The sequence below is a fragment of the Salvelinus sp. IW2-2015 genome, unplaced genomic scaffold (assembly GCF_002910315.2).
Source record: "Salvelinus sp. IW2-2015 unplaced genomic scaffold, ASM291031v2 Un_scaffold1625, whole genome shotgun sequence".
Classification (NCBI taxonomy): Eukaryota; Metazoa; Chordata; class Actinopteri; order Salmoniformes; family Salmonidae; genus Salvelinus; species Salvelinus sp. IW2-2015.
The window spans coordinates 64,982-77,214 of record NW_019943043.1 but is presented as its reverse complement, the minus strand read 5'-3'; the positions used below and the strand labels follow the sequence as shown (position 1 = coordinate 77,214).

Sequence of the window (12,233 nt, the reverse complement as noted above, 5' to 3'; positions counted from 1 at the left end):
TAGGTGTATGGAAACAGGTGAAGGGGCTGCGGTACCGGGGTTAGGTGGTATGGAAACAGGTGAGGGGCTGGGTACCGGGGTTAGGTGGTATGGAAACAGGTGAGGGGTGGGTACCGGGTTAGGTGGTATGGAAACAGGTGAGGGTTGGGTACCGGGGTTAGGTGGTATGGAAACAGGTGAGGGGTTGGGTACCGGGGTTAGGTGGTATGGAAACAGGTGAGGTGGGTCTGGGTACCGGGGTTAGGTGTATGGAAACAGGTGAGGGGGCTGGGTACCGGGGTTAGGTGGTATGGAACAGGTGAGGGGGGCGGTACCGGGGTTAGGTGGTATGGAAACAGTGAGGGGCTAGGGTACGGGGTTAGGTGGTATGGAAACAGGTGAGGGGGCTGGGGTACCGGGTTAGGTGGTATGGAAACAGGTGAAGGGGCTGGGTACCGGGGTTAGGTGGTATGGAACAGGTGAGGGGGCTGGGTACCGGGGTTAGGTGGTATGAAACAGGTGAGGGGGCTGGGTACCGGGGTTAGGTGGTTATAGAAACAGGTGAGGGGCTGGGTACCGGGTTAGGTGGTATGGAAACAGGTGAGGGGCTGGGTACCGGGGTTAGGTGGTATGGAAACAGGTGAGGGGGCTGGGTACCGGGGTTAGGTGGTATGGAAACAGGTGAGGGGCTGGGTACCGGGTTAGGTGGTATGGAACAGGTGAGGGGCTGGGGTACCCGGGTGTAGGTGGTATGGAAACAGGTGAAGGGGCTGGGGTACCGGGGTTAGGTGGTATGGAAACAGGTGAGGGGGCTGGTACCGGGGTTAGGTGGTATGAAACAGGTGAGGGGGCTGGGTACCGGGGTTAGGTGGTATGGAAACAGGTGAGGGGGTGGGTACCGGGGTTAGGTGGTATGGAAACAGGTGAGGGGGCTGGGTACCGGGTGTAGGTGGTATGGAAACAGGAGGGGCTGGGGGTACCGGGGTTAGGTGGTATGGAAACAGGTGAAGGGGCTGTGGGTACCGGGGTTAGGTGGTATGGAAACAGGTGAAGGGTGGGTACCGGGTTAAGTGGTATGAAACAGGTGAGGGGGCTGGGGTACCGGTAGGTAGGTATGAAACAGGTGAGGGGCTGTGGTACCGGGGTTAGGTGGTAGGAAACAGGTGAGGGGCTGGGTACCGGGGTTAGGTGGTATGGAAAGGTGGGGTGGGGTACGGGGTTAGTGTATGGAAACAGGTGAGGGGCTGGGTACCGGGTTAGGTGGTATGGAAACAGGTTGAAGGGCTGGGTACCGGGTTAGGTGGTATGGAAACAGGTGAGGGGCTGGGTACCGGGGTTAGGTGGTATGGAAACAGGTGAGGGGCTGGGTACCGGGTTAGGTGGTATGGAAACAGGTGAAGGCGGGGGTACCGGGGTTAGGTGGTATGGAAACAGGTGAAGGGGCGGTACCGGGGTTAGGTGGTATGGAAACAGGTGAGGGGGCTGGGTACCGGGGTTAGGTGGTATGGAACAGGTAGGGGGCTGGGTACCGGGGTTAGGTGGTATGGAAACAGGTGAGGGGGCTGGGTACCGGGGTTAGGTGGTATGGAAACAGGTGGAGGGCTGGGTACGCGGGTTAGGTGGTATGGAAACAGGTGAAGGGGCTGGGTACCGGGGTTAGGTGGTATGGAAACAGGTGGAGGGGATGGGTACCGGGGTTAGGTGGTTATGAAACAGGTGAGAGGGCGGGTACCGGGGTTAGGTGGTATGGAAACAGGTGAGGGGCTGGTACCGGGGTTAGGTGGTATGAAACAGGTGAAGGGGCTGGGTACGGGGTTAGGTGGTATGGAAACAGGTGAGGGGTGGGTACCGGGGTTAGGTGGTATGGGAAAGGGTGGGGGCTGGGTTTGAGGAGTAATTGCTGTTGCTTGGGCTGGGGGGTTTGGCTGGGGGGTTTGGTTGGGGTTGTTGGTATCCAAAATGTCTTGACTTTTTTGCTGACCCCGCCAACTGTTTTTTATGTTAGCCAGGGAAGCGGTTAGCCAAGGAAGCGGTTAGCCAAGGAAGCAGACTGGACCCACTTCAAATCCAAACTTCTGGCTGGCATCTCCAAAGTCATTCAACATGACATCAATGATGGGAACCTGATCGATCTTGGGAGTATTAATCTCCATCACAGTCTTTCCGTAGCCCTTCCTCGTCTGTAAAGAGAGAACGGGAAAAAAAACGAATTAACGTTGTTAAAAGTCCAACAAAACAACCAATGGGGACATTTTACATACTTGCGAGACTTTCCCAAAAGTACTTGAACAATCACTATTACAGACAGGCAGTATCGATGAGCAGCCCTTACCGCACATCCGTCTGTGAGGGCCCTGACGTAAGGGTTGCTGTCGTAGGACATCTCCTCATCGTTGGATCCTAGGAATCGCAGCGCCTTGTCGTAACTGTCTGCGGTCTCATCGTGCCACACCACAGACTGGTGGCAGCTATAGGTGAAGTTCTGCCTGGCCGAGGCAGTCAGTAGTTTCAGGAAGGTCATCTGAACTTCACTTATTGTGTTACCGGCTGCGTCAACGTATGAAAACTGTTTATTGGAGGAGGGTGTGAGAGAAAACAGAAAATAGATTCAGAGGTCAGAAATGAAACATGGGATTGGTCACAATATACTGCTTAGGAGTGTTTTATCCCAAGAGTTCTTATAAAACACGAGAAAGGCTTACAGAGAAAAACTTCCAAAAATACTTATTCAAGGCAGAAAGGAGTTGGAGCACTTAACAAAAAAAAATATATTTTTATTTTAGCTCACTTTACTCCATTGTACAGGAAGTCAAGCTGACTCCTTCCTCCTCCACTTCTCGAATTAGTCCTTTTGGAAGTTTTTTAGATTTTTGTCATTGTTGTTGAGCACCCCTCTTTTCCTTTGTTTGCTGAATCAAAGGTTCCCCCTGATACTCTTCTTCAAAAACATTCTGTCAATATCAGTTATACAATCTCTCTCTCAGGCGATGGGCCAAACTGAGTCTCAAAGAGATAGAAAATCATATTTTCCTCCTCATCTTTAAGCCTCCTTCGTCAATCCCAGACTGTATTAAATATGAATGAGAAGGGTCTGAAGGGGGCTGGTGAGAGGTCTTATATGAGAGGTCTGGATTCCTTTGTGGCTAGAAACCTGGGGTCACTTCCAGAGACAATTTTATCTCTCTCTCTCTCTCTCTCTCTCTGTCTTCTATCTCAACTTCTTCTTCTGAAGAGCCTCTGTACTGACAGACAGAAGGCAGAGAGAAGGCCAAGTGGGAGCCTGAGAAATCATTTTAGTTTAGTATTGTGAAGAGGAGACATTTCTTTTGAGAAGAGAACAGTGGAGGATGAGAACGTGGAGTTGAGGGAAGTACTTACTATTTTACCATGCTCAAATTCACTGAACCACGACCCTGGAAGTTCTTTGGGCCATGAAGATATTCTGACCTATTGGAGCCAAACAAATGAAGCACTTCGGAACTTAGAATAACACGTTTTCTTCCTACAATTTAAGCGCTGGTTCCTGGAATTAGGTTTAGTTTTGATCCATCAAAAGTCGTGTACTATACAGCTAGATACCCCTTTTCGTCAGATCTTAACATACAGGAAAATCACTACAGTATAGTAATTCAATAAAAACAAGTGTATATCATGTTGTTTCTGCTCATACAGTTTGTCTATATTTGTACGTCTTGACAATTACCAATGTCAATTCCAACCCTTTTAGTTCAATGCATCTATTTTTATTCATGACTTTACATTTCACAGAGATACAGTATGTATGTTTAATGTCAAATTCACAAAGGCTATCACCAAACAAGTTAGGTTTAATGTAAATGACCAAGCGGTGATCTCATCAAACATCCCCAAACATGCATCTCGCAGTCCCATAACCCTCACTAGCCTACGAATCAAATTGTATTTGTCACATGCACAGAATACAACAGACCTTACAGTGAAATTCTTACTTACAAGCCCTTAACCAACAATGCTTTAAGAAGTTAAGAAGAAAAATGTGTTAAGTAAAAAATAGATAAGTAAACAAAAATAAAAGTAATAAATAATTAAAGAGCAGCCTTAAAATAACAATAGCGAGGCTATACACAGGGGGTACTGGTATAGAGTCAATGTGCACCGGTTAGTTGAGGTAATGTGTACATGTATGAGTGATCCTATCAGAACATTATCTAGAATCGAACAAGACTATGGCTTGACTCTATGCTTAACTTGATAGTATGAGCAGGTGTGTGTGTGTGTGTGTGTGTCGTCCTCTTGGAGGAAATGAAATGCTACTCACTCCGCTGAACTTCTTATCTGGGAAGATGCAGGTCTCTCCTCCAGCCGTGAAGTTACAGTGGACAGAGAACGAGTCCCCTGAACATCCCTGGTTAGGATCTATCCAGTACTCGCCTGTGGAACAAAACCCAACGACGCAATAAAATACCTGAATCTGTAGTTGTCTCTAGTTCTAAGGTTCCCACCGACAACCGAGAACTACAAAACTACAAAATGTCACTAACTCGTTTAACTGTTCTATGAATCAAATCAAATGTATTTATATAGCCCTTCTTACATCAGCTGATATCTCAAAGTGCTGTACAGAAACCCAGCCTAAAACCCCAAACAGCAAGCAATGCAGATGTAGAAGCACGGTGGCTAGGAAAAACTCCCATGAAAGGCCAAAACCTAGGAAGAAACCTAGAGAGGAACCAGGCTACGAGGGGTGGCCAGTCCTCTTCTGGCTGTGCCGGGTGGAGATTATAACAGAACTATGACACCTGTGTGTTTGATCATGGAAGATTACAGATTACGTACATCATGCTAATACATGTCATGCTTAAATAGATATAAAAAATAATATGTTCATATGTTTAGCAACAACAGATCTTCTAACATTCAGTGTAAACATTTAAAAAGGTACTAAGTGATGTGATGTCAGTACTTGGCCGAAACAGGTAACCCCCCTTGCGTCTTGTATTGATCCACGTCCTTGTACCAGCCATAGACCAAATGGTACAGTTGTAAGCCATCTTGTATCTACAGTATACCGTACCATTTCAAGACAACCCCATGGCTATTTCATATAGAGGGTTACCTACTGATCATAGCATGTTTGTGTTAAGAGACTCCGTCTGATCTGAAATCCTGCAGCTGTGGCCTTGGACTGATTCATGTAAAATGTCAGAAGTTTGATTACGAAAATGTATTTTATTGTAATTCTGACTTCTCAAACTAACACAGATTACTGGTGTGTCTCTGAATTAATATAATGTGTAATACAGCAGATCTGACAGAGCTGAGGGTGTCACCATATTCATGAAGAAAAATGTGAATGTTACTGTGTGAATTACCACCTCTGTCCCAAAGCAATTTGAATGTCTAGTCCTAAATGTGGACCTCGGGTAAAAATGCCCAACTAACGTCAGTGGGAGATTATTGTCATCCTGCGGCCCTCTCAATTGCTCTTAGAAAATTGTCTGATTTGCTGTCTAACTATGATACATCTGAATTATTCATAGTTGGAAGTAAATGAGACCTTGGTCTCAATGGGTTGTCCTGAGTAAATAAAAGTAAAACATTTTTTTTTTTTTAAAGGTCAAAGAATGACCTGCCATTTCTCTGTATCAAGTTTGGCAAAAACAAACCTCAAAAGTTCCTCACTGAAGGTCTGTTAATGTTAGGTCTAAACTCAATGAGGTCTGTTAATGTTAGGTATAACGTTACTGAGGTCTGTTAATATTAGGTCTAACCTCAATGAAGGTCTGTTAATGTTAGGTCTAACCTCAATGAGGAATGTTAGGTATAACCTCAATGATGTTTGTTAATGTTAGGTCTAACCTCAAATGATGTCTGTTAATGTTAGGTCTAACCTCAATGAGGTCTGTAATGTTAGGTCAACCTCAATGAGGTATGTAATGTTAGGTATAACCTCAATGATGTCTGTTAATATTAGGTCTACCTCAATGAGGTCTGTAATTTAGGTTAACCTCAATGAGGTCTGTTAATGTTAGGTCTAACCTCAATGAGGTCTGTTAATGTTAGGTCTAACCTCAATGAGGTCTGTTAATGTTAGGTCAAACCTTCTAATGAGGTCTGTTAATGTTAGGTATAACTCCATGAGGTCTGTTAATATTAGGTCTAACCTCAATGAGGTCTGTTAATGTTAGGTCTAACCTCAATGAGGTCTGTTAATGTTAGGTATAACCTCAATGAGGTCTTGTTCTCAGTGCTTTTCAAATTCACCACTGCAATACACTCTGCCTGCAAATATATCATATACATTCCAATGGCATCGCTGCAAAATGAGCAAACAGCATTCACAGTTAACGGCTTCCTTGTCTAGATAAACAAAATGGCCACAAATCACAGCCATAGCATTAGCATATTACCCCTGATTCCCCCTCTCTGTGACTCACCGTTGGTGAACTCTGGGTGGGCGAGCTGCAGGTCTTTGCAGGTCCTGGCTGGGTTGTTCTGTGTGCCCATGGGGTACTTCATCCTCTCCATGTCCTGTTTCAGGTTGTTGAGCGAGCCAAAGATGTCCTCCATGCCCTCTCCGTAGTCCATCATGGTAGCCGCCGCGTCCGCCTGCATGTCTGCGTGTCTGTGGTTCATCTTGGGCGACTGGATGGGCAGTGGCTGGATCACCTCACCAGGGGGACCCTATAGAGGAAGAAAGAAAATATCCCACAGTGTCACAGCGATTTCTACAAATAACTTCATGAATTCCAGCTAAAGACGGAAGTGCCCTATTTTCGGGTCTTAGAGAAGACACCAAAATGAAAGTATAGGTAATACTCACAGGAGGACCAGGTGAACCAATCGTACCGGTGTCTCCCTTCTGACCAGCAGGACCCTGGAAAGAGCATGGAGATMTAGACATGTTGTTAATTCTGGATTTCACAAACACTCCTATAAAATGACTGTCACGGTACTCTGTTGATAAAAAGAGTTGTTGAACAGAACTTACCGATGAACCCTTAGCGCCCTTAGGACCTCCAGGGCCCTTGAAGAGACAACGAAGATGGTATGATCAGTAKAGAGATGACTATGTTGTATCATTACATGAACATGTTAACGATGAGATTATACTCTAAATAAACCAGAGAAAACAGGGGGTGGTCTTACAGGCAGACCAGGAGGGCCAGGGGGACCGAGAGGACCMGAAGCTCCACTGATACCCTGGGGAGAAGAGACCAGACATCAGTAAGACAACAGTGGGATAACGAGTGGTAGATTGCAAGGGAAACATTAACAACCTTTTGCAACGTTTTCATGAGCCCTGAAAAGTTGCTGGTATTTTCGATGTCTTTGTGCTATTTTGGAGTAATACAGCTAGATGAATGGAGACCCCCATTCGTCTGTTTCTCAACCCTAACATAGAGACAGATAGATGGAGACCCGTATTCTTCTGTTTRTCAASCCTAACATAGAGACAGATAGATGGAGACCCCCATTATTCTGTTTCTGAAGCCTAAKAGAGATACYGTCCCTTCGGAAAGTATTCAGACCCCTTGACTTTTTACATATTTTGTTAGGTTACATCCTTATTCRATAATTGATTCAATTGTTATCAATCATCACATTACCCCATAATTTTGTGGGACATTTTTGCTATTTTACAAATAAAAAACTGAAATAMKAAATAATTTACTCAGTACTTTGTTGAAGSACATTCGGCAGTGATTACAGCCTTGAGTCTTCRTGGGTAWGACGCTYCYAGCTTGGCACACTTGTATTTGGGGAGTTTCTCCCATTATTCTCTTCAGATCCTCTCAAGCTCTGTCAGGTTGGATGGGGAGTGTCGCTGCACAGCTATTTTCAGGTCTCTCCAGAGATGTTCGATCAGGTTCAATTCCGGGCTCTGGCTGGGCCATTCAAGGACATTCAGAGACCTGTCCTGAAGCCACTCCTGCGTTGTCTTGGCTGTGTTGTCCTGTTTGAAGGTGAACCTTCGCCCCCAGTCTGAGGTCCTGAGCGCTCTGGAGCAGGTTTTCATCAAGGATCTATGTATTTGCTCCGTTCATTTTTGCCTCGATCCTGACTAGTCTCCCAGTCCCTGCCATTGAAAACATCCCACAGCACGATGCTGCCACCACCATGCTTCACCGTAGGGATGGTGCCAGGTTTCCTCCAGACGTGACGCTTGGCACGAAGAGTTAAATCTTGGTTTCATCAGACCATTAGGTGCTTTTTGGCAAACTCCAAGCAGGCTGTTAAGTGTCTTTTACTGAGGAGTAGCTTCTGTCTGGCCACTCTACCATGAAGGCCTTGATTGGTGGAGTGCTGCAGAGATGGTTGTCCTTCTGGAAGGTTCTCCCATCTCCACAGAGGAGGCTTGTATAATTGTGTATGAGTAATGGTCAAGTCGAGTATTTATTTAGGAATGGTATAGGCTCAATGCATAAGTCTATACGAGTGTTAGCTGCACCATATCAAGCAGATAATGTAGCATTGTGAACGACTTGTTCAGTCAACAGTAGGTGGCTGCAATCACACCAATGGCATTTTATTTCCTGCTGGAAGGTAAATAGGTTTGACGAATGGCAAGGTGATGAGGTCATTAATCACTTACACCGTCGCCCTTGCCTCCGTGAGAACCCTGGGGTCCAGGCAGGCCTCTGTCTCCCTTCTCTCCCTGCTCGCCAGTGGGTCCGATCAGACCGATCAGACCAGGATGACCCTGTAGGACACAAACAAACAAGAGCAGTAAGGATTGGACCATTGAGAACACACATGATACTTACAGTAAAACCGTTTAGAAGACGATTCCATGCCTGTACCAGTACAACCCTGCTATAGCTGTCACCAGTACAACCCTGCTATAGCTGTCACCAGTACAACCCTGCTATAGCTGTTACATCTAAACCCTGCTATAGCTGTCACAGTACACCCTGCTATAGCTGTACCAGTACAACCTGCTATAGCTGTTACCATTACAACCCTGCTATAGCTGTTACCAGTAACCCTGCTATAGCTGTCACCAGTACACCTGCCTGATAGCTGTTACCATTACAACCCTGCTATAGCTGTTACCATTACAACCTGCATACTGTTACCATTACAACCTGCTATAGCTGTTACCATTACAACCTGCTATAGCTGTCACCAGTACAACCCTGCTATAGCTGTTACCATTACAACCTGCTTATAGCTGTCACCATTACAACCCTGCTATAGGCTGTCACCAGTACAACCCTGCTATAGCTGTTACCATTACAACCCTGCTATAGCTGTCACCAGTACAACCCTGCTATAGCTGTCACCCATTACAACCCTGCTATAGCTGTCACCAGTACAACCCTGCTATAGCTGTTACCATTACAACCCTGCTATAGCTGTCACCAGTACAACCCTGCTATAGCTGTCACCATTACAACCCTGCTATAGCTGTCACCATACAACCCTGCTATAGCTGTCACCAGTACAACCCTGCTATAGCTGTCCCATAAAACCCTGCTATAGCTGTCACCAGTACAACCCTGCTATAGCTGTCACCAGTACAACCCTGCTATAGCTGTCACCAGTACAACCCTGCTATAGCTGTCACCAAGTAACAACCCTGCTATAGCTGTCACCAGTACAACCCGCTATAGCTGTCACAGTACCCCGTGCTATAGCTGTTACCATACAACCCTGCTATAGCTGTCACCAGTACAACCAGCTATAGCTGTTACCATTACAACCTGCTATAGCTGTTACCATTACAACCCTGCTATAGCTGTCATCACAGTACAACCCTGCTATAGCTGTACCATTACAACCTGCTATAGCTGTTACCATTACAACCCTGCTATAGCTGTCACCAGTACAACCAGCTATAGCTGTTACCATTACAACCTGCTCTAGCTTCACCAGTACAACCCTGCTATAGCTGTCACCAGTACAACCCTGCTATAGCTGTTACCATTACAACCTGCTATAGCTGTCACCAGTACAACCTGCTATAGCTGTTACCATTACAACGCCTGCTATAGCTGTCACCAGTTACAACCCTGCTTAGCTGTCACCATACAACCCTGCTATAGCTGTTCCAATTACAACCCTGCTATAGCTGTCACCAGTACAACCCTGCTATAGGCTGTTACCATTTACAACCCTGCTATAGGCTGTTACCATTACAACCTGCTATAGCTGTCACCAGTACAACCTGCTATAGCTGTCACCAGTACAACCCTGCTATACGTGTTACCATTAACAACCCTGCTATAGCTGTCACCAGTACAACCCTGCTATAGCTGTCACCAGTACAACCCTGCTATAGTTGTCACCATTACAACCCTGCTATAGCTGTTACCAATTACAACCCTGCTTATAGCTGTCACCAAGTACAAACCCTGCTAATAGCTGTTACCATTACAACCTGCTATAGCTGTCACCAGTAAACCCTGCTATAGCTGTCACCAAGTACAAACCTGCTATAGCTGTCACCAGTACAACCCTGCATAGCTGTCACCAGTTACAAGCCTGCTATAGAGCTGTTACCAATTCAACCTGCTATAGTGACATACCCTGCTACAGCTGTCACCAGTACAACCCTGCTATAGCTGTCACCAGTACAACCCTGCTTAGCTGTCACCAGTACAACCCTCTCTTAGCTGTCACCAGTACAACCTGCTATACGCCTGTCACCAGTACAACCCTGCTATAGCTGTCACCAGACTAACCCTGCTCTAGCTGTCACCAGTACCAACCCTGCTCTAGCTGTCACCAGTACAAACCCTGCTCTAGCTGTCACCAGTACAACCCTGTCTAGCTGTCACCAGTACAACTGCCTCTAAGCTGTTCCCAGTAACAACCCTGCTATAGCTGTTACCATTACAACCCTGCTATAAGCTGTCACAGTACAACCCTGCTATAGCTGTTACATTACAACCCTGCTATAGCTGTCACCAGTACAACCCGTGCTATAGCTTGTCACCAGTACAACCCTGCTCTAGCTGTCACCAGTAGCAACGCCTGCTATAGCTGTCACCAGTACACCCTGCTAAGCTGTCCCAGTACAACCTGTTAGCCTGTCACAGTTACAAACCTGCTATACTGTCACCAGTACAACCTGCTATAGCTGTCACCAGTACAACCTGCTATCTCACAGCTGTAAACGTACCAAGTTACACACCATCAATGCTATAGCTGTCACCAGTACAACCTGCTATGCTTTACCATTACAACCCTGCTATAGCTGTACCATCCATCAAGTAATACAAAATCGAAACCTCATTCTACACATCTGAAATCATTTTCACAATTTTTTTTTATTTTCTTCGACTGGACAAATAGTTACCAGAATTTCTCTAAATGTAACTGAGGACAATATCCACAAACGTCTGGAAAATATGAGTGCCTCTTCAGTCACATTGATCTGAAAAACATGAAAAATGGCCACACAATGAAAATGAGAGCTGCCAATCCTGCTCTCAACATTGTGGATGGCCATAACAGCAGTTTCCTGCCGCTTCATTACTGACTTTAAATTCACGGTCAGATCCTGACGCTCTGCATCAAAAATGGTGCCGGCAATGTGGTAGGGTCCTATTCAATTCAAACTGGCTACCAGATTTCTCCAAATGTTCACTTTTAGTTTGCTGCATATTCAGAGTAACTTTTTAAGTTTCAAACACAAGTTGTATCGAATACATGAATTTAAATGTATTGCTCAACCGAAATATTTAGTTAGCCCCTTCTAGAGAACCTGGTTAAGGGTTTAGATGAGTGGAAGGTCCAATCCCAGCCACGCTCATGGCCATCGTCTCCACCCCCACTACAGTGTTAAACTCCCAACCCTTCTCGGATCGGAGAAATCAAATCAATAGTTTCTTTAGGAGGGAAATTGAGGCGGGCTACCTTTTCACCCTTGGGCCGGGGTCACCCTTCAGACCTGGGAGACCAGGGGGTCCCTAATTATCACAGAGACAAGATGGTTAGACATCAATTACACCACCTCGGAGAGAAAGAAGGAAGGAAAAAATACCTAGAGAGAGACAATGAATGGCAACTAGAGAGAGAGTAATTAGAGAGAGAGAGCACTATAAAAAGAGAGAGATAGAGAGGAGAGAAGAGAGTGAGAGAGAGAGGAGGAGACTTTTTGACTTTTGTCTTTTCTTACTGAAACTTTCTCATTTCATTTAACCAACCCCCCCCATTTAAAAATAAACACCTAATATATTCCTGTACTGCATACATGTACCATACTCACCTTTCCATCTACCACATGATAAACACAACATCCCAACAATACCCAAAACAACAATACC

General features: G+C 45.7%; 1 protein-coding gene across 1 annotated transcript in view; it reads right to left on the bottom strand.

Moving 5' to 3' along the window:
- Window positions 1–1,892: 1,892 nt before the first annotated feature.
- Window positions 1,893–12,233, bottom strand: part of LOC112071505 (collagen alpha-1(XI) chain-like) — a 41,697-nt gene continuing 31,356 nt past the window's right edge. The window contains exons 13-20 of the mRNA XM_024138953.2: window positions 7,108–7,161; window positions 6,950–6,985; window positions 6,782–6,835; window positions 6,396–6,642; window positions 4,277–4,389; window positions 3,358–3,426; window positions 2,312–2,545; window positions 1,893–2,159 (exon numbers count right to left, since the gene is read on the bottom strand). Coding sequence (XP_023994721.2) covers window positions 2,013–2,159; window positions 2,312–2,545; window positions 3,358–3,426; window positions 4,277–4,389; window positions 6,396–6,642; window positions 6,782–6,835; window positions 6,950–6,985; window positions 7,108–7,161 — 954 coding nt within the window. The 3' untranslated portion in view covers window positions 1,893–2,012. The remainder of the gene's footprint in view (window positions 2,160–2,311; window positions 2,546–3,357; window positions 3,427–4,276; window positions 4,390–6,395; window positions 6,643–6,781; window positions 6,836–6,949; window positions 6,986–7,107; window positions 7,162–12,233) is intronic.